At 36.6% G+C, this 23,046-nt stretch overlaps 1 protein-coding gene across 5 annotated transcripts; it reads right to left on the bottom strand.

Moving 5' to 3' along the window:
• Positions 1-1,842: 1,842 nt before the first annotated feature.
• GlcAT-I (Glucuronyltransferase I) lies at positions 1,843-22,635 on the bottom strand. 5 transcript variants are annotated; one of them, XM_067127242.1, is made up of 10 exons: positions 22,280-22,441; positions 20,938-20,992; positions 19,126-19,330; positions 18,299-18,393; positions 14,017-14,147; positions 11,114-11,273; positions 7,216-7,365; positions 4,526-4,834; positions 3,001-3,073; positions 1,843-2,036 (listed from the first exon to the last, which is right to left on the bottom strand). In XM_067127242.1, exons 3-9 carry the CDS (start codon positions 19,220-19,222, stop codon positions 3,014-3,016), a joined length of 1,002 nt encoding a protein of 333 aa, XP_066983343.1. In that variant the 5' UTR covers positions 19,223-19,330; positions 20,938-20,992; positions 22,280-22,441; the 3' UTR covers positions 1,843-2,036; positions 3,001-3,013. The 5 variants fall into 5 exon arrangements, with proteins under 5 accessions (XP_066983343.1, XP_066983340.1, XP_066983341.1 ...); XM_067127239.1 differs by lacking the exon at positions 3,001-3,073 and having other exon boundaries at positions 22,280-22,439; XM_067127240.1 differs by lacking the exons at positions 3,001-3,073; positions 20,938-20,992 and having other exon boundaries at positions 22,280-22,635.
• Positions 22,636-23,046: the final 411 nt, after the last annotated feature.

The following is a 23,046-nucleotide window of genomic DNA, read 5'->3' as shown; positions in this document are numbered from 1 at the left end:
GAGCAAACTACCTTGTGTGTGCCAGCCTACTCCAGCAGTTGCTCAGGTAGACATACCCTCTTATTTCCCTCAAGGAGAAGCTCCAGATCCTACAGCAAGAAGTGGACTATCTGATGAAGACAGGGGCATTTGAGAGTATTGGGTTCATTTCTGACTACAGAATCAATGAGGTCAGTTCTTGTACCCATACAGATGGAAGATTGGATGATGTCGATAGGTAAGATGGATGCATTCTTGCATGTACCAATTTATCCCAACTCAAAGAAATGCCTTCACTTTGCCTTCCAAGGAAAGGTTTTTCATGTTCAGGTGATTCAGGTGGTGTGCTTTGGCCTCAGCCCAACTCCTGAAGTTTCAACAAGAGTCCTGTCCCCATTGGGGAAATGGGCATTGGTATTTTACTCTATTTAAATGACTGGCTGGTTTTTGCATCCAGTCTGGAGGGTATTCCAAAGGCAAAACATTATCAGCTGAAATTGTCAAATGTACTATGGATAATGATAAACTTTCCAGTCATTCCTGACTCCATCTAAAAGCATTACGTATTTGGGGATGATCCTGGATACCAAGAGTCTTATGACTTCTCTGAAGGAGAGGTGTGTAGACAACTTCCTGTCAGTCTTAGATGAATTTCTATCCTTTGTGTTCTTACCAGCCAAGAGGCTCTCTCTCCTAGGTCACATGTATTCCCTGGGGAAGCTGATGCCTGGAGCCAGGTAAAAAATGAGACCCATCCATCTCAAACAGCATTGGAATATGGAAGTGCATCCAGACTCCTTCCAGGCCCAAGCACCCAGACTAGGAGGAACATTTAAGGCGGTGAAGCCACCAACCTCATCTCTCTTGCAAGGAGTCTCCCATCCCTCCAACTCAAGTCAAGATGCATCAACCGAAGGCTGGGGGACAATCATGGCCAACAAACATGTAGCAGGGGACTGGTCTGCAGAGGGGCAGGAGCACCGTATAAATCAGAGACACCTTTGACCTGCTGCAGAAGCTTTTCACAGGAAAGGAAAACTAGAGAAATTATTCCAATAGTTTCTTAACTACAGAGGAGAAAAGCTGAAGAACAAAGTACTGTTCATTTCACAGAAAAGGAAAACTAGAGAATAAAGTTTCCCATTCACTTTTAAAGGTTGGTCCAAATATTACTGATACTGCAAATATGAGGGTTTTTTCCATTTTTAAGGCAGCATTTAACATCAAGGTTTCAGATGTTCTCTAATGGAAGACAGCAGAGGCTCCCAAGAACATGGCAGTTCTCTGGGCTTTGCTGTGTCCTTCATGATGATACAACATGAAATGAAATGAAGGGTCATAAACATAATATTTGGAGGGCCCTCCAATTTAACTTTTTTTGTTCAACCATTTACTAGTAGGGAATTATGTCCAAAAATAATGTTCCTATTCAAACGTAGCCCACATGGTTAAACGTAGTGTCCTAGTATGCTTTTGTCACTTATGACCCCCTTCTCTGAATGGAGAAGGTTTGGGGAAGAATTCTGGTATTCTTAAAACCCTTGTTTTTCATCTCTTCACACCGGAAACATATGTCAGTATCTGGATGGGCCCTACTATACAGCAGTAGGACTCAGGGGCCAAGTAAGAACTTAACTAACTGGTCACTAAAAGACATACAATCGGTTCCAGATTAGGGGTCTCTAGATTCAATACTCAAGAGCATCTACATTGCCTATAGCATTCATATCTCTCAATCAAAGAAATCACTGCTTAAATCTGTTGAGGACACCAGCATATCTTGTTAGTGCAGATTCAATATTTTTAGGACTAAAGATACAGTACAAAATTTTCATAAATTTTGCTGAAAGAAAATACTTGTACTTGGTACTTTAATATTTTTTATTCATTTATATTATTTTCTAAAAATTATGATTACACTGAATATTAATTACAGGTAATAAATCATAAAACAAGATCTAAACTTCAATGCCAACATCCGTGGATCTTCCAGCTTTCCTTAGTCGTTCTTCATCTTTCAAGTCAGGTTTCAGTGTTTGTGTGTGCCAAACATACACCTAACAAAAGACAAACATTAAAAACATTAAGATGCAAAGGATATAATTTTTCATGACAAACATTCTGAATGCAAAGTGTGACAAGGAATCAGAATTAAGTAATATTACTGGTTAAATATGGATTCTCTAGTCTCTTTGATTAGTACTTAAACCTTTTCAGTTCTCAAAGAAAACAATAAAATTATTTGCTAGAATTTCAGAAGTGCTCTTTACATTTTTTTTCCTAGCCTATCATATATCTTGGGATCTGAACGTCATGAAAAAATTAATCTGTGACATCAGTTATTAGTCAAGGGTAAGCAACTGAACTGGCACCAAGTAGTTGGGGTCTAAATCCAATTAACAGCAAGTACTGTACCAGACATTTAAACAGTTACAGTATGTGGTCAGCCACAAATACTGAATTAACTATAATCATACCAACACCCTAACTGATACTTGCCAAGAGCTTTGTGCAAACATTCACCTTGACTTGGCATTTATTATGCAAGATCAAGCAAAACAACAGAGCTAAGGAGCAAGAAAAAGAGCAAGGTCCTTCGTTAAGAACCAACGGTTCATAGAAACAAAGTACAGTAAAAAGAAAAAGGTACCAGAGATTCTTAATGAAAAGCTGATAGTAACTGATTACAGTACTGTAGTAGCAAAATAAAGTTCAAAAACAAGAAGCAACATTGATTCTTGGTTTCCCAAGGCCATGATTAGTTGTTATCTTTTGTACATAATCCATAACATTATTTCCTCTTGCAGGAATACAAACCATCGCCTTGTAACTGATAAAATGAACCCAACAGCACAGGAGATCACCAACATCTTCCAATCATCTTAATACTGTAATTACAACCATGCCTGTCTTCCTCATTGCCATAGCCTGTCTCTTACATTTCAACCTAGCACAGATTTCTCTCATCACTACAGCCAAGACAGGTCACCTCTCCAACACCTTAAATGTAAGCTTACTCACCACTGACCCTCAGCTACCTCATCATAACCCTCATCAGGTTTCCAGGAGTCGAGGCAGTCCTACCTCTAGCCCTCTGCCATAAAATGTTTTGAGGGAAAAAGGGAGAAGGTATGAAAATTTTTGTCTGACTCTACAATCAGGTACATTGTAATTGTTCTCTTGTAATGTACTACATGACACTCTAAACCCCATCAATCACACAATGGGCTAATGCTCTTCATATTTTGTAATGACTGATAAATGAAAACAAGAACTTGAAACAAAATAAGGCATGTGTTCTACTTGTAAAATGATGCCATTTATTGCAAAAGATATGAAAATCTAAATTTAATATAAACAAGAGCTAGGTCCCCACACTTGTAGCTTGAGCAAAACATCCAAGTAAAATAAAGATATTGGAGTTTTATTTAAGGTTTCCGAATCTTTTGATTTTATTCCCATAACTATATTTTTAGATACTACAACAGAGTACACTGTAACTGCTAAAAGAAGGTAAAATTCAAAACTATGTAATTCCCTATTTAAAGAAAACTACATACATGTACAGTACATGGTAAAACCAAATAATCTATACAAGTATACTGCATTAGGGCCCCAGCATGGGAAAACTTATCAAGAATAAAGATGTTGGTGCAGCCTACATGATTAGTGGTGAGGCTTCTACTAATAAAAACTAGATTTGGTTACTCACCATTAGCCAGACAAATTGGTAAAAGACTTAGCTATAATCATAGTAAAATATACAGACAGATGATAATGTTAGGTGTCCTTTCAATTATAAAATATTGTATTAATAAATAAAAACCATACAGACCAAACAAAATTCAGGTGAAATATCAGCACAGACTGTTTCCTGAACACCAGTGACCAAAACTTCAAATTGAGAGAGGTAGGAGAAAGACTTGAGGTGCATCTCTCACCTCAAGAGAAGAGCAAGATCGTCATCTGACTTGGTTGGATGGGGCAGCCCCATCACATAACCACCATTTTTCTCAGTGTAACAGTTATGCAGCCCTATTTTTTCCATGCTAAGATGCTAATCAAGCATAAGTAAAGTGGTTTGAAATTAAGATGAAAAAATTTATTATCATCATTGAATGTGAAAATGTTCTTACAAAGCCAGTCATATATATTTATATGACTTATTTCCACAAAAATAAATACCTGTATGTGAAAAAATAAAATATATTGAACAATCGGTAAAATCAGACACAAAAATAAATAATATTCAAAACTTAAAATGAATAATCTACATATACTAGAAAGAATAACTAAAAAATGGGAAACCTACAGCTTATCATGGCTGCACTCTGATGAGACTAACAAAGGAAAGTCAATTGGTAACAACTGCCAGTACCCTATAAACAGTTTTATTTACTGTACTACATTTGGAATGGTCTACTGACTTAAATAAATGTCTGTATTTATATGAGAAAGACATCTTGGCATGACACCTAACGTAAGTAAAATCACACTACTTTCTCAAAAAATAAAGTTATGCAAAGAAGAAGAACTGCCACATTACCTTTGTACACAGATCAGCTTTAGGCTCCAACTCAGATAAAGTAGTTATTTTTTCCAGGAAGTCTGACTCCATGAAACCCCTCTTGGATTTTAATGAAAACTCTGCATCAGGGTTTTTCACCAGAAGATTTAAGTTTACAGCAAAGCCAGCCATATCTGTAGCAAATGGACGATCAGGTCTCCAACCAGTCAGCCAACCAGAAACTTCGTATCTACTTTGATAATCGACCAATGAAATTTGAGGTCGCTCTACCATGACACCACCTACAAGACCAACTGGCCATACTGAAACTGTTTTTGTATCTCGCATCTGAAATTAAAAATTCAGGAGCTAGGTAAGAAACATTAAATCAGTCATAAAAACTAAAATGTTCTAATTAACATCATTCTCTTATATAAAATACACAGAATTCCAGAAAAAAATTTTGTTTGATAAAAAACACTGATATTACTACAACTCAGTACATGTATCAATAGCTGCTTCATTTAGACAAACAATGGTTAGCTATAGGTGAGACCACCTCCAACTGGGAAGATTATTTTTTCTCAATGGTAAAATACTTTCACTTATACCAGGCATCTGAATCTTGGTCATGAGGTCCAGTGTGAAGAAAGACTTACAATACTTAAGCTTATGCTTTAGCACTGACTGAAAATCTGTGAGGCTTACATATTCTGCTGGCTGTTGCAGAGGCTAATAAAATATGGTTTAAGGGGTGAGATCCTGAAAGCAAATTGTTTGAACCCTACATTAAATATTGTGTGACATAATTTGGTCACCATAACAGGATCATTTTAGCGGCAGTTTCTTCTAGTATGCCTTTGATGAAGCCTTGAATTATGATAGTTTATATAGGGCACTGTTAAAGAAATATGAGATGACTGAGGAGAAATTTAAGAAAAAATTCTGTGAGACCAGGCCAGAACAAAGTGAAACTGCATATTGGTTTGTAGCTAGGCTACAGAGATTTTTCAGCAGGTAGACAGAAATGGTTGAACGCAGAAAAGTTTGGCAATTTAGGAGATTTGCTAATCAGGGAACAGCTTCACAGCACTTGCTCAGTTAAGATAATACTATACCTCAGGAAAAAAGATGGTGGAGCTTGCTGAACAGTTATTTGGAAGCCCATGGGAGAGGCTTAATACAGCGCAAGTGAAGAAGTCTAGTGGGCATATCCAGAGATCCAAGGACTACAAGATGGCAAACAGAAAACAGAAGCAGACAAACAAAAGTGAAGGTAAGTGCTTTGTGCCACAAGCCGGGACACATAGCCCAAAACCGTGTGCTTATTAAGTGTATAGACTAAATGAAGTTCAAGCAAAAGGCAGCCAGTACTACTACAGATATAGGTTGTTCAAGTACAGTTGTATGTAGAACGTTGGTGCCTGAGGATAAAATGAATGATGAGAAATGGGTTTGTGCAATTGTTGATGGTGTATTGATAGACATCCAGTTGCCAAGAGATTTATGTAAAGAGCCTTACTACTGGGAGAGTTATATTCTATGTACCTAAATAACCCTATTTATGACCTTATTCTTGAAAAAATTCCAAGTATAAAGTACCCCAAAGAAATTATTAAAGCTGATGATGAGAAGGTCACGAAAGCTGTGGACAAACACAAAGGGACAAGCCAGAGGATAATGATGCAAGAAGGATTTGGAAAAGGCTACTACCAAGACAGTAGCAATTGTGACCACAGCCCAAGTCCAACAAGGGAGGGGCAGCATCAAGCCACTGGTAACAACTTCTAGCATCGCACACGTGGGAGCAGAGCAGCTAAAGGAAGCCCAGCAGAGGGATCCCAATCTAGCAGTGATAAGAGCCAAAAACTGACAGAATATAGGACCATAGGAGAAAGAACTTAAATGTTATTAATGACAAATTATGCCATGTTTTCCAGAGCAAGGTGGCTGAAGAAGTGTGGAAAATCCTTGTGCCACAAATATATCATGCCCAAGTAATGAGGCTGCCCCATGAGGCTGTCGTCAGTGGTCATCTTGGGGCTAAGAACACTGTCTACCACATAACCAACAGTTTTCATTGGCCAGGAGTGGTTGGTCTTGACTTTAGTGCTGCTTTAGACTGTTAACGAGGAGGCCCTTGTTTTCAAAATTAGATAGACATGAGTTGGTGGACCATTTCTTAATATTACTACAGTATTGAATATTGAACTAAGAATCTTAAAAGAGTAGTTATTGATGGTAATTATAGTGACTACAGGAATGTAATCTCTGGTGTTTTTCCAGGATTTGGTCTTGAAAATAAGCTTAGTGCTTATGCAGATGATGCTACTCTCTCTGCACTGACCTAATCTCCTGAGTACAGACGTCTTGTTCCTGAATCACTTACCAGATACTAAGTTATCTGCGCTGACCTCATTTCCTGAGTACAGACGTCTTGTTCCTGAATCACTTACCAGATATTAAGTTAAATTAGGGCATGTTGTGAATTTTGGTTATGAAGTTAACCCTAATAACAGCAGTCTAGGAACCCTTATCCACATTTCACTGACAGCACTTCTTGAACTACATGAAATTCATGACTTATAGAATGAGAAATAGCAGTTACGAATGATTACTGGTTACCTCACCAAAGAAACAAGTCAGAGTTCTTTTCAGACAGTAGTTGGCAAATGATAAAATAATAGGTTCGATTTTATGGGAACAGATAATATTCCATGGGATATTACCTCATTAAACAATTCGATGCTATAAGTGTTGTCATCATCAGCAAAATACACAACACCCTTCCGTATATTGCCTGCAGTGAATTTTCTCCGAAGCCAATGTATTCCAAGATTTCTCTGTAAGACTCCACGTGGTTTACGCCAGTTGGGGTCCTAAAAGATACAATAAATTTGTATACTGCCTGCATTCCCAAACGGAACAGGATACCTTAATAAATATACATACATACACAAATACATTATTTTGGGCATGTATAGTGGCCCTAACAATAAATACTTTAAGTCAGTTGTAGTTATAAAGTAGCCCATAAGAAAATTAACACTGGTAGAATAAACATAGCCGATATGCTAAAATTTTGGTAATTTTAATATCAATGTAGACAAAAAACTGGAATTCCAGTGGGTTAATTACAGTCATAATTTTCCTAAGTCATACTGACAATTACTGTAATATGGAAGGAAGATTAGATAGTCTCGCTTCCAGATTTACTGATGAACTGTTATCTCTGTTTGGCAGGGATATCCCATTATAGTACCAATACAGGCCCTCATAAATCAGATTCATTTCTGGATATTGGGACTGATACAGATAATACAGTAATAAATTCCAAACTAGAATCTCGGACAGAAGTGATTTTATTTTGATATGCTATGATTTACAATATTTTCACCCAATGCACCCAATAATATGACCTTTGAAATATTCTCTCAATTTAGCACATTTTTTGTTGATGTGTGTATGGGAGGACATGATTTTATCTTTAATTGCCAGTTTTTTGTTAAAAAAGTGCTGCAAAATGGCTTTCCCTCTGGTCAATAAAAATTTATTAATAGATTTAGTTCTACAAAAACTAACTTCATTAGTAAATATAACTTTGATAAAAAGTTACGATTTCTTGTAAATTTTGTGACAACTCATTAAAGGTCTAACCTTTATCTTTACATACTTTACCATGATTGTCTAAAAGGTCTATGATCTAGAAGCTGTGGCATAGTAGATATCACAGTCAGGTGCCAATATAATGTCCAAAAAATATTATAGTTGATTTCTGCTGTCATTATTAAACAATATGTATAATATACAGTAATTTCATTATTATACACACCTTTTTACCTATCTTGTATCTATTACAGTCCCTGCTACTACTATATCCCCTCATTTAATCCAAGCCATCACTTGCATTAAAACTTACGGGGTGATGAAGTTGAGCACACAACACTCTTAAGGTTGCCACCTGATCCTAGGTCCAGGTTCTAATATGTTTTATTATTTTTGTCAACCTTGCCCTGTTCCTGTGAATGTTAACTGTATTGTTTGCTACTGAATGACTTTATGTTGCTCTATTCTTTACCTGCTTGATATTTATCTTCTACTTTTATTTTTATTTAAATTTGTTTTGCCTATCCTCCATATATATATACAGTAATTCCTATATCTTCTGCATTTGCACTATCAGCAAATTGACATCATCTGCAAGCACTGCAGCACACACACACCCAGTCATTATAAATATGTATAGAGCCCCGGTCATCGACCATACCAGAATTCGACATACAGTAATCAGATTTCGACGCGGAATCCGACCCGATGAATCATATGATGTTTGTAAACAAAAGTGTTTTGGTCAGCCGCCGCTAGTTGGCGGTGTTGGCTATCTTCATTCAGACATTTGGATATTACGTATACAGTATAGATGATAAAAATTTAGTACAGTATATACACTAGTATATTCATAACTGTTAATTTGGAAATGAGTGTAATCTCTGAAATACAGTACTGTACGTATACTATACATGAGAAAGTGTTTCCATGGCAACCAGGGTCTCATGCTGGATTTTTTTTTAGACAGACACGTGTGCATTTCTGTAGTGAATGCAGTGTTTATGTGTGCTGTTCAGTAGTGAACGCCTTCTTAAGCTTCTCGGTAATGAAGAGGTTAGCCTGAGGTTAACTCAGAGATGCTGCTTACAAGGATATTTTATGGAAAAAAAATTTTAGGTATCATAACACTTACTGAAAGATGTTTTACAGTGATTTTGTACACTATTCCAGTAGACTGTATGAAATTTACCATAAATTAATACTGAACGTAAACAACGTTTATGTAATTAGCACCGCGATACGCCACCATGATGGCGTTTTGGTTTGTTTACATCCACTCATGCCACAAGCTGATGAGTACTGACGTAACTTAGGAAATTTTTCTTAATTTTATGATAACAGACAGAGTAATTCGGCTTATTTTTAACTGTATTATTAATTTACTGTAATAATCAGGATTGTTTTTCAAGGTTATTATTATTAACAACAATTTTTGTGTGTACCCATTACAGTACATTCTGGTAGTGCCTATAGGCTACCTAGCCTAGCCTATGGCGCTTGGTGTACCATCAGTAATACGTCCACATTGGTCGTAGGCCAATTTTTTTGATAGAGTATGCATTTAAAAATGTAAAAGTGCTTATAATTGTAATTTGTATAATTTTTTGTATAAAAAGGCAAGGTTGGGGTAATGACTGGTGGTCAGGAACGGATTAATCCATTTTCAGTTATTTCTTATGGGAGAAACTGATTCGGAATTCGACTAAATCGAATCTGGATGCTTCTTCTGGAATGAATTAACGTCGAGGACCGGGGCTCTACTGTATACTATAAATTAAATTATTAAAGGGTCTTTCTCATGGTTGGCTATATTGTGCAGGCAGAAAAACATGATAGTACAGCTGCTGACAGGTAACAGCACACTTAGAATGGGGTGCTGTAGCGGGTAGTCTGCTTGTTGCTAAAAAGCAACGATGTCATTAAACAGTTTTGTTTCCTTTATTTGAGTGGGTGTGAACTGTGATAGAATAGGCTGGGGTGATAGAATAGGCTGGAGTGCTGAGAAGGGAGGGCTGGGCAGGCCTTCATTTGCTTGAGAGCTTTTGTGACTGCTATTGGCTTTAAAGAGCTTCATATAAAACATCATTGCATGTCATTTTGTTTATTACCTTTAAGGTTGATAGAGACACATCATGACTACATTGTGTGTGTGTGTGTCTCAATGAAGTAAAAATAGTGCATTGCTAATTTACAACGGTATACAATAGCCTATGCCCTAGTAGCTTACAACGTGTAAAGATTTTATAAATTTTGTGTATGCCATACAATATAAATAACAACATTTCTGTAATAAATCTTTAATAAGCCTTGCACACACACAAATTCAAATTAAATGTCAATTGGATTTTTAATGTGGAGGTACCAAATTGCAATATAAAATGGTAGCTACTTGTTCAATAAAAAAATCAGCAAGTCTGTGTGTGTACATGTAAGTGTGCATATGCATCATGTTGCTGTGCATTTGCTTACCTTCCTCTTTCTTTCTCTGGGTTATTATTTGTGAAAATAAAAATTATTCAAGTCCAGCCCACATAAACAGTTTCAGCATTGCTCACAGGTAAGAGAACACAATTACAGTACTTTACGGTGCACAGTAGTTCATATATAGTAAAGTATGGTGACAAAATAGAAAGAGGTTAAGAAATTGCCGTTTTACATCCGCAGAGTGTTTTTTACCATATCCAGAAATTCCAATATCTGCAAAGGCCTTGGATGTATTATTGTGTAATCGAGGGAATACTGTGTTGATACATATATAATATACCCATCCAAGCACAAACTCTTTACCTCTCAATCCCCTTTACAGTATACAATTACTGTCACAGCTTTTTCTACTGTAAGATACAAGCCTTAAACTAACATGTCTCTCTCTCTCTCTCTCTCTCTCTCTCTCTCTCTCTCTCTCTCTAACACACACAATAAAGCAAACTTAAGTTTGAAGCAAAGGTGTGATGAAAATATTGATAACTACCCTCTGTTTTGCATATAATAAACAGTGATCCATAACTTGGCACTTACAGTCTTCTGTAACTTCCATTCTTCTGGGGTTGGTTGATTCAGATGTGTATAAGGCAGTCCTGATAACTTTAAAAACTGGGATACTAGGATGGATTTTTCTTCTGCATCTTCTACAACTATCCAATGAAGAGAAGGTATATGTAGGAAAATATTCTTCAATCTGAAAGAAAGTGTTCTAGTTAAAATACTTAGATATTACATACAGTATACTGTAACTAGTTTTACTTTTCTATCTACCTGCTATTTCCAAATATATTTTTCACCTGATCTTTAGTAAAATTATAGGTTGCAATTATAGTATTGTGTAGGTGTAAGCCAACAAAAATCACTGTACACTTCTTTCTTAAATTTTATTATAAAAATGAAATGACACTTAGCTATAATTCTAAAAACCATGAAAACTGCTTCTTGACCACTGAATGCCTTTAAAAATGTAAATAAAATAGCACTTTGGACCAATCATACACTGAAGTCCCATGTTGACTAATACATCTGTTGATATTCAAAAAAGGTTGTGGCTGGAGTTCAGTGGGGAAATCATATCAATAATAAGGAATTGGCAGACAGATGTGGTGTCCTTTGGCTGCAAAAAGACAGATCTCAACTGAGATGGCTTGGACATATGATGAAAAGGGATAAGAAACAGTTGGTCAAGAAAGTAGTAGTGCTATATATGAAAGTAGCAGGACAAAGACCTGTAGGAAGACCCCAAGAAACTATGGAAAAATGAGACAGGAGTTCAGGCAGAAAGAGTTCTGGACAGAAAACAGACTTAACACACCTTGATAAAGAAAAATAAAATCAAACAAGCACCAAGATCCAAAACACCCTACTACACCCTGAACATGCATGCTGATTGAATTTTCCAACAAGTGAAGGATCAGGCTTCATCAGGGGTACAACAATCTAACATGATACTGAGAAAGCCCATAGTGTCAACAGTAAATAAGACAAAGGAAAGTCAAGCCAGCAACAGCCATGACAGAAATCCAGCAGCAGCAGCAAAGCCCTCTGTATAGCGCTACATCTGAAGAAAAAGTGATGCAGACAGTCGAGTGAGTGACTGAATCCTCCATTTCTTCACTCTTCTGCCACTGTTTAATTATCTTGTTACCAAACTTCAATGACTGGGCTAGCTTTTGCTGAAGGTATAAAAGACTGATCGTAGCCTAACATAAACAAATTTTATATCTTACACTGAAAAGGATACTGGCTAAACGTAACTAAAAAGTGAATTGTATAGTACTTCTCAAAAATATTAGGTAAATATGTACTCCAAATGGAGTAGCTGCTGATGATGAAGAGTGGTAATTAAGGTAGTACAGTAAAAAGGCACTTACAGCATTTCCATCCAGGAAAGTAAGAACTTTCACAAATAGAAATATTTTAAAACTTGAGAAATTATGTATTATACATTACTACAGCATAAATATGAAAGCCAAATAAGAACAAATGGATGAGATTATAAAATTCCACAAAAACAAACATAAGAATAACAAAATTTAAGAGTTAAAACAAGTGCTGCCTGCTTGACAGAAACACAAGGAGAGACTTGAAACCACCACTAGGGGAGCTAACTGCTCCTGGATGCATACCTAGTCAGGATACAGTGGTTTTGGAGTGTGTCTGAAAGGAGTGCTGCCTGTAATTTAAGGGGGGAATCCGCTTATATAGAATAATGCTCCGATTTTTATTAAATTTTTGTATGTTATACATATATATAAGGTGATGTTCCAGAAAAAAATTCAAAGTGATTGGATGATTATTTTGGTTTTTATTAAAAAAATAATAAAAATAAAAATATAACTCCACTTTCTTTTTTAGAGCTATTGCAGCATGGCTTTATACACAGAAAGTATATCATAGTAGGAAACAAACGTTGGGAACGGTTTTTCCATTTTTCGTTTTTTTGGATGGGGGCAAGGGGGAATTTTCGCCCGAAATTTTTTTTTATTTGGTTATCACAGGTTCCTCGTCGACCTAAGAAAAAATCTAGCCCCAGCAAAATATTTGTCTTTCCTTCTTCTTTCCAATGGTATATTTAACTTTAAAATCGCCCTAAAAATAAAAAAGTAGTTAACGTTTGAAGTGCAAAAAAGTGAAAACAGGAAAATGGCCGTAAAGTTCAACAAGTGTTTTTTTTTTTGGCACTCATGGAAAAAACTTATCTTAGAGCAAAAACATGTTACAAACAAATGTTAAATACTCACTAGCACTTAGTTCAGACTTCCTTTCCTTCTCTCTAATAATTCTTAGTGTCTTTTTTTGCTTGGTTTCTGGCTTCATGTCCCCGCCCCTAAAAAGGGGTATTATTCGCTTGAGACGAGGGTATCGTCAAGTACCACCTGACTCTTTGTCGCCTGGTTTGAAAACCAAGAAAGAAAAGCTCAGTATTTCCCAGGATCATATTCTTTGCTCATTTTTAGCCGTTTTTTCACTTCTTTGGTCCTTTTGTTCTTTGGCGTTTGTTTCTGTAGCCTTTTTGTCTCTCAAATATGAAGAACTTTTTCGATGCTTTCACTTGTGCCAAACATATTGTTGGTGCCAGACATAAGAGGTTAGGTGATATAAAAATCAAAATAATTAACAAATTAGGCAGATAAAGAAAAAATGACAGTAGTCATTATGAGCCAAACGTCAGCACTACCTCACTGTGTATGGGGGGCGGGGCCAAAACCCCCTTAATTTTAATATTTCGAAAAAATGCTTTGACCATGTGATAACAGAGGTGTTGCTCATGTCTTATGGCCATTTAACCAGTTTTTGAAAATTTCAAAAATATTCATCAAAAATCAAAGAGGAAGCCCCCCTTAAGCAACTGTATTGTATATCATGCAAGACCACATTCCAATGAGTAAGAAAGTACAGTATAGGTACAGAAACAGTAGGATAATATAGCATACCTGGTTAGTTCAGCTTTTTGCTGAGGTCTTGTATACGTTGGCGTGATAACATAAATAACTGATAATGTACTATCCAAATATTCATCTTCTGCAATATTAAACCTTTTTAATGCAGACCTAAGTCTTTGATTCTGGAACAGAAATATCACAAATTAATAATTTTGTAAGAGCTACTGCACGTTTCAATAGTAAGAGTGAACACACCCTACTTTCTATGATTTTTTTCATTCTCTCACTAAGTTCATATAAGAAGCTGACACAGCTGTCATTGCTGCATGGGAGGTGAAGTGAGCTCACTTAAGACCTTTAACCACTATAAACCAAGTCCTCAAATTTCACATATTTGTCAACATTACTCCATTCTATTTGTCCATATTTTTGACAGGATTTGTTAATGATAATGACTGCTCACTTGCTCCTTTCTTTACATATCTTTGTCCTGTTCTTATAATTTTTCTTTACTGAATCTTTTATTATCTATTTTATAATTCTACTAATATATTTCACATCAGATCCTAATTTTTAATACAACAGATCCTACATGGGCTTCTAAAACATGCCGACAGATCCCGCATGCATATACACCGTAGTACCATTTAAGAAACCTGAATGAAACAAACCAACTTCACTAAAGATCAACAGAGGTTTTGAACTACTTTGCATACTCCTCAAACTATATTACATGATGATATAACCTAACTCAAAAGCTTGAGATAAGGCACAAAAATAGCAAGCCCATTACCTTCATGTTTAAACATGAATCCTAGAAATTTCATTCCCTCTTGAAAAGAGGATCGTCTGCTGGGTGGATAGCCAATCCAGCACACATGTCCTCTTTGTTTTAGCTAATTTTATTTTTTATGCTATTTTAATATTTGATAGACTGAATGGCAGATTTGAAGTTCTCTGGTGGTACACCAACAAAGGTCACTGATACTGTCTTTTGTTAGAAATGAGCGGCCAAAACTGAATCTGTCTAAAACCATAAAAATTAATAAAAGATTAATATTTTACAAAGGCCAGCTTCTGAAATAATTCTTAAAATATCACTGGCATTACATGTTACATCCTCTGTCTGAAAGCTAACTAGGATGTACTTGACATCCTCACAATGATCCTCAAAGTGGTACAGCATTGACTTCCAAGATCCCAAGACTGGGGCATTCAACAGTAAAAGCTAGAAGACCAACCATCAAGTATTTATGAGTTAGGTGAGAATGACATATATTTAGCTTGCATAGTCCAGTCTCCCATATTCCATGCTTCCACTGAGATTAACACTTCTGATCTTTCATTTTGCTCTGATTTACCCAGCCCAATGTTCTGGCCTGATATCTCAAATCAAACTTTTGATTTGTGGGATAAAATCTCTAAACAAAAACGCACATTTCTATGGAAGTAGTGTACATTAGTTCAACTGCAGCTTGCTTTCCTAGTCTATCTGCATCTTCATTGGCATGAACTTTTACATGTGATGAAACAAAACAAAATCTTATTTTTATTCCTCTACCCTCAACAATATGAAGCCACTGTGAATTTTTAAAATCAATGGCTTGGTTGAATTAAAAACATCCCAAAACTTTTCTTTTCATTTGGTTTACACAAGGGAAGAAGTCTGCACCTTAAACTGAAGGAGGCTTCAGAACTGGCATAGTACCAGTATCATATGAGGTGGCTCTATGCAACCTCATGAAGGGAGGAAGACTTATAGAAGGACTCTTAAATAAGACCTTGTGGACTAAAACACAAGAAATTTCTTCAAAGAGTGCCTTAACCAAGGTAGAAAACTTCAACCTCTTTGTCTTCTTAACCAGAGACAAAATGCAGGAAGACATCATAGACCAAGCTTCTACCTTCTCAAAATTCTCAACCATAAGAGGGCAGAGAGAAGCACACCTGTTTATAAGCCACCTAAAAACCCAACGACGACCCTTCCGCCTCAAACTCCTCCTTCGCAAGAGCCAACAATGGAGCTTGGGTGTCAGAAGCTGATTTCTCAAGCAAAGAAAAAACCAGACAGATAAGGAGGCAGCAGAGAAAAAACACACTCCTGTTAAATAACACCTGAGGCACCAAGAGGCAACTGAGACAGCACTGAAAACACAAATGACAAGTAGAGCAGTAGACAGCTGGGAGGGAAGGGGAGGAACTGAGTCATCAAGGCCTGATACAACTGACTTGCCAGCTGCTGCCTTACATGATGTCACACCACCTGACAATGACAGTTCACATTTAGCATTCAGCTTGAAGGATCTACCTTCTGAAGAGGCAGCAGGAGCCACAAAAGACAGATTTGTTGTGGTGGATGAGGAATGGCCACTTAAATTGACAGATACAGATATGACAAAGGGAAGAAAAAAATTATGAGAAAGAGGAAATGAGTGGGATGCGCATAGAACAGGAAAAGAAAAAATAAAGTGAGGTTGCGAGGCTAACACTGAAGGAACAGGCTCAACAATGCATTGAGTACCATTAGCTTTTGTAGTTGTAACATTAAACCTTGTAGCTATAGTTATCACCTACATTACTAGACTCTTAACACTAAACCTACATTGCTACCATCAGAACCTGGCAATCTTAAAGGTGATAACTGGTGTGTTGACTTATGTTTGGCAATTGATGGATATGACTGGTCATCTGCAATGAAGGAGAGAAGGATGTTGGAGAGCATAGAACAACCTTGCCCCAAGACATGGACTGGTTCCCTGGCAATGTAAGCTCCTACAAGTGCAAGGCAGTCCTGAGCTTAGGCTACTTATGAGTGAGGCTACCAATACCTTTTCTGTCTGGGAGAATATGAAAAAGAGCACACCCCATGGGAGAAACCAGCTTCTTTACCCAATACAAACTTGATTAAACCCTAAATTAATTCTAAAATCTGACTAATATCTTGTTCTAACTTATCCAACTGCTTTTCATGAACTGAAGGAGAAGCAGGTGGGCTGGGAGAGAAAAAAGGAATAGGTGAGGAAGCTGGAAGAGAAGTAATCAGTTTATGCCCTGCTCTAATCGGTTACCTTCTCAACTTACCTACTTCCCTTTCTTCCTATAACTAAATAATTTCTTCATCAGTACATTAGACTATTCCCTACATTCCTCACACCGGAGGTTAAGATCACACTCCTGATCTCTGCAATTGACAAAAATAGAGTGCCTACCAATTTCTGTCAAATACATCTGTTTTCACAAAGGCTGTGCATACTTTCTCCTCATTACCTTTAATTTACTCAGATTTATTCTGAGTTGCATCTCCAGATATATGATGCATTGTAAAAGCTTTGTAAATCTTGTGGTGTTTTGTAAATTCTAAGTCTGCTGAGATTCTATTGTTACTCAAACTTAAGCTTTCTCTTCCATCTCTGACCACTTTTTTCGTTACAAGATCTGTGATAAACAGAAATGATGAAATAGCATTCCCTATTTACTATTTACTGCAAATTCACTTGACATGAACTCATCAACATTTGCTCTGCATCTACTTTACTGATGGATGATTTTCATTAGTTTTACATATTTAATACAAATGCCATAGTGAAACAAAACCTTCTATAATATTGGATACCTTGAATGAAATGGATGGTGTGAAAGAGGTGTTGGAAAGGAAGGGCCGCAACATCCACTAAGCAAGAAGTATGCAAGGTAGAAAACGGGCTTGAACTGCTGCTGGTGAGCCTTCAGTGCAGGTGTATCAAGCTGTTAGTGTAGAGGAAGTTGTCTGCATAGGTGTTCACCTACGACGCAAATGTTTAAGTGTGAACATGGCGGTGATCATATTTTTATTATCAAGAAAATTGCTCAATGATAAAGAAAACTGAAAAATTTAATCATAACCACCATGAAAAGAGAGATGATAATGAATTAAATTATTTAATATGAAAATCCTTGAAAACACAAAAAGTTTGCAGAGTGCATGTTGGAATTCTTGCAGACACACGAAGAACGAGTGAGCTGACAGCTGAAGAACTGCTGGACCTTATTGCAAAGGCACACAGATAAATGGGCAAGATGATCTTTCTTCTTCCTGAATGAATGAAAGTAAGAAATTTGGGCCATATGGCCCAGCGTTGAGGCCAAGGAGTCCATTAAGTGCCCTTGTCAAAGTAACATTTCATGACACTGGAAATGGCTCAAAGTTATGGGTTTACAGTTAAACAAATGAAAGACCGTACTTAAGTTGTTGACAAGCAATTCATAACTACTCAACACATTTCCTAACAATATTCATCAGTACAGAGATCTACAGTAAACACGCTAATTAACTATTGTTCATTTCTTTACATACCTCTCTCTCTAAGTTTAAAATCTTTTTTAAAGTACTTGAAGATAGCTCAGCAAATGGATCTCTTTCAGCAGAACTAACCAAGTCTGAGAAAAACCCTGAAACAAAAATTAATAAATTATTAGTATCTTACTTTATTTTCAGCAAAAGGATGTCTAGTTCAAATTAAGTATCTAACTACTGAACAAAAAACCATCCTCATTAGATTTGTAAATAATTATTTACACAACAACTCAAATACTGTGCTGTCTCTTGCACATATTTTGTTAAGAAGAGAGAGAGCTTTATAACTTCCTAAACAATTTTTTTCAATGTAAAACCATCACTGTATAATTACCTTAAGGGTATGCCCACTAACTTTCCAAAAAGCTTAAAGAGCACAACTCTCACCTTGCCAAAATAAGAAAGTGTGGTAGAAGGAGGGTTGCGGGTAATTTTGTGAAGTGATGGAACAGTATGAAAAATCAATTTTAATTTCTAAAATTTGTCTTTGCTTTACAGTATTACACCCATCACTTAATGATAAACTATGTAGCTATTTAGGTGGGAGGACTTATGAATCCTACCAAAGGTACTTTGGAGTTGGGTGTACAGCATGCCAGGGGGAAACCTTCTTCTGCAGCATGTCAGAAAATTGAACTGGATGCAATTAGGCTACTGTAATGAAATACGTCTGTGATAATTATTTAACGACATAGTTCCAAATTTACTAAATGTTTCATATATTAAGTTTTAATTTACTTGAAGACATGGATGACTTTGGCAATGTGCTTTGGTAATATACTTAGTCAAATTCATTACCCCAACTACAGAACATTAAAACTACTTACCTCCAAAATACCCAAAAATGAGGAAAAGTACTATCAGGACATATGGCAGCTTCCTTTTCAGCCGCCTCTGAAGTGAGTACACATTAAGCAAGGACATTGCCTTAATTCCTGGTTTTATGGAATCATTTCCACAAAGCAGCCTTTCTCTTGCACTCAAATTGAAGACTCAAATTACATTATTTGATGACTGTAGAATATCTCCAACCTAGTGAAAATAAAAAACCAAATCAGTGTTTTCTGTAACTGCAGGGCTGGCCATAATTTATCCACTACTCTCATAATGCACTCTCAACTAACAGCAGTATGGAGATGCATACTGAGCCAAATATGCCTCCTGGAAATCAAGTCCCAGGCAGGAAACATACCACACTATTATTATTATAATAATTATTACCACTATTACATGCCAAGGTACAACTCTAAATGGAAGAGCAGAATGTTACACATCCAAAGGTCCCAACAAGGAAAGCAGCCAAGTACAGTAAAGGGAATTGAGATTAAGGAATATACTACAAGAGAAATAACTACGAAAACATATTAAGTATATAACAAAGTACAATAAATAAGACAACTTACAACTATGAGATACTTCATAATTCTGATTATCCCTTACATTCAGATCTTCTCTAAATATATCATTCACGGCATAGGTATGCTTTGCACATTGTGATCCTTTAAACTATAGTGTTTGGTGTCTTTCTGAAGTTCGGTATGTAGTTATTCATTCAGAATTTGTCTTGGCCCAAATTTACAGATGCAGTTATTCTAACAGTTTTGTCTTTCCATCTGTAAAGTTCACTACACAATTTTGTATCAGTTTTTTCCTGCTTTGACCTAATTGTGCAATGATCTTAAACCTGTAGCTCAATCGTTAGACTTTAAAAGTTCAAACTTAGTGCAAATTCTTTGCTTGTTGAGCAAGCTGATATTCAAATAACAAAGTACCCTGTTATTTACAAGGTACTATATTGTACTTTGAAAGTAATGGAGTACAATAAATACGACAAATAACAAATAAACTTTGAAGTAAAACTCATAACAGGTATGGAAAATGGGTCAAAAGGAAATGTTTGCCTTCTAGCCAAATACTTCCTATCCTCATCATAAAATTATGCTCTGTGATATGCTAAGGGGAAGACAGGGGGTGGCCCCCTTGCCATGTAGGACCTGGTGTGCAAGTTACATTGGGACAAATTTACATATTTCACTTCATGGATGGTAATCCAGGTTAGGTTAGTTATTTTCTTTTCAAATGTGCACCTCCCCCCTCTAAATAAGAACCTGATGACCTAGGTTTGGATAGTTTGCATCCCTGTATTTTGCTATTTAATTTTCATGATCATCATTACTTCTGCCTCTAGGTTGCATTTGGTGAGGCACTGCCCAGGAAAAGACCTAGTGACCAAGGTCAGGTTAGGTTTAGGAAAGTAAGCCTGGGATGCATCTCTGTAGCTATCCTACATATGTTTTCATGCTTACATATTTTTTGACATACACAAACAACTTTTATGGTGTCATTTGTCGATTGCAGGATTGCATCATTATATATATATTGCTGGTGCAAGTCATTCTACACACTAACCACTAATGGTTGGAGGAGCGCCTGCAGTTTACGTTGATGCGGGTGTCGTCTGCCAGTTTTCTAGTCGCGGAGGAATACCAACATATGAAATTGGTACTAAAATGACGAAAGCATAACTAACCAATCTAACCTAACCTAGTGCAGCGTGCCCTTACCTAGCCGGGGGGGCGGCCCCCCCTGGGCCCCACCAGAAAGATAGACAACATGGCGTTTCGTGTGGAACTACTTACCTTGGCGGATGGGACAAACGGCGTTACGTGGTGTCAACATAAACCGCAAACTACCCTGGTTGGATATAAAGAACATATTTTTAACCCTTTTCTTGACAAATCAATGTTTATACTATTGTATTTTAAGACTTAGGCCTACATACACAAACCTTCAGAAGAACCTGTTATGTAGAATTACTCTTTGAAGACTGTGACCAATGATTTGCTTAAACTATTTTTGTATCTGATTAGCCTACACTCTATTGTGAATTATGCTTTTTCTTCCTTCTGACTGGTCCACTGCTCTTGTATTTTGGTTAGCGCCATCCAAGAAGTTTATATTTGTACTTTGCATCAATAGGCTATATTTTAAACATTTAGCCTAGAATATCACCTGATATTACTTTACTTTATTACCACAATTAAATAGGTAGATCTAAGTAGTAGCTCAGCGGCGGCGATTTCCTTATAACTTGACTTTTTCTACAGTTTTTTGGTTGCTAATTATGGATTTACCTTCAATTTTTGTCGCACGAATGTCATTAACCTGTAATTAACCCCCTGAAGTCCACCAGACAAGTGATTTCTATACGTGATCTTCACAAGACAGAGCATGGGTAGGTCTGTTTCGAATGGTTCATATCCCGTCTGGCTAGTGCAATAACTTGTTAATGTATGGGTACCGGCTCCCCCCTCCCCGGGCCAGTACTAAACACGGCGAAGGGACATTCCATTTGGCTGACAACAAACAAATGCACCACCAGTATCAGAAGACCTAAAAGTGTAGAAAAAACCACTTCCCAAGGTAAAAACAGGTGTGGAGCTAATACTTATAATTACCACTAAATGTATTGGAGTTTCCATGCTGTGTTCTAAAGACGCCTTAATATGCCTGAAATAAAAATCATATTAAAATCTATCACAGATGTACCGCTACCAAGATATTTACTGTCTTTAACATTCATTCCCATGGGGCTGGTATTAAACAGAGCTCACGAGAGCAGTTGTGGTAGTTAGGCTATTAAATTAAAATTTGCTCACTGCCTTAACAGTTTACCTTATCAACCGGACTTTTCCTTTACACTCGATAAGGCCTAATGCATTCCATCATTTTTCATTGATTTCACTATCCTATAATAACCAAAGCTTCCCATTCCTGTAAGTCTCTAATAATTGTTGGATATACTAGGGGAAGGTGTCACCATAGAAATTGGGATTTGCACAGGCAATAACTGTTAGAAATGCACGGAACACAATATTACTTGCCAGTAAACTATGCAGTTCTTGTTAATTGGCTACAATTAGCCCGTGTCCTAGAATTAACACAGGATATCTAATGGTCATGTATTTAGTGAGGACTTACCGTGTCACATAAATACAAATACCGTGATTCCTCCTGTTACGAAGATTACATACTTCACTTCAATGGACTCGATAAATTCAATACCAGGATAACTTATTACAGTGAGCTCTGATTCGACTTCCAATCTTATTTTCGAAAATAGTGTCTATTATGGAAAGTTGTTCTCTATGAACTTTTGATTACGAGAAATTTTCTTTGACAAAATATAATAACGTCCATTGCTTTAAATGCATTATATGCTTTTATCTGATAATTCCATTAACAAGTACGGTATTACCTCTATTTTACACCTGAAAATAACTAATGTAAATTGTTAGTAGTACGCAAAACATAGAGGTCGTAGGTAACAGCGCCATGCTGTAGATCTAATCATGGGTCATGACGTCATATGCTATTTATTATAACGAACACAATGACAATGCAGTTTAGTTCAAAATCGGATGGGTGTTAATGAGCCAGTCGGGTTAATAATTCAACTATTTCACGTTTGACGTCCTTTCTCCGATTACTTATAAGTCTCGTCCCTGAAATAAATTCGCAAAAATTAATCTGTATCACTTTTGGCTGCAGAGCCTACATCGTCGAGAGAAACTACGTCGTCGTTGCATTGGCAGCATCTCAAAATTAGATGTAAACAACGCTTAATTTTGATGAAAGACAAAGAGATGTGCAGCCAGTTTTTATGCCATTTATACTGTAATTATCTACATAAAAAATTTACTTAATGTTACAAAGTGCTCTACCACACACTTCAAAAGTTACGAGCT

The sequence above is a fragment of the Macrobrachium rosenbergii genome, chromosome 25 (genome assembly GCF_040412425.1).
Source record: "Macrobrachium rosenbergii isolate ZJJX-2024 chromosome 25, ASM4041242v1, whole genome shotgun sequence".
Classification (NCBI taxonomy): Eukaryota; Metazoa; Arthropoda; class Malacostraca; order Decapoda; family Palaemonidae; genus Macrobrachium; species Macrobrachium rosenbergii.
The sequence above is the reverse complement of the archived record's forward strand: the minus strand, read 5'-3'. Positions and strand labels throughout refer to the sequence as shown.

Excerpts from the sequence above, each read along its gene's own strand:
- GlcAT-I (XM_067127240.1), bottom strand. The coding sequence starts at position 19,222 with ATGTCCTTGCTTAATGTGTACTCACTTCAGAGGCGGCTGAAAAGGAAG. Across the intron at positions 11,274-14,016 it reads CAAAAAGCTGAACTAACCAG|ATTGAAGAATATTTTCCTAC; the intron begins GTATGCTATATT and ends ACTTTCTTTCAG. Across the intron at positions 7,366-11,113 it reads AATGGAAGTTACAGAAGACT|GACCCCAACTGGCGTAAACC; the intron begins GTAAGTGCCAAG and ends TGTATCTTTTAG.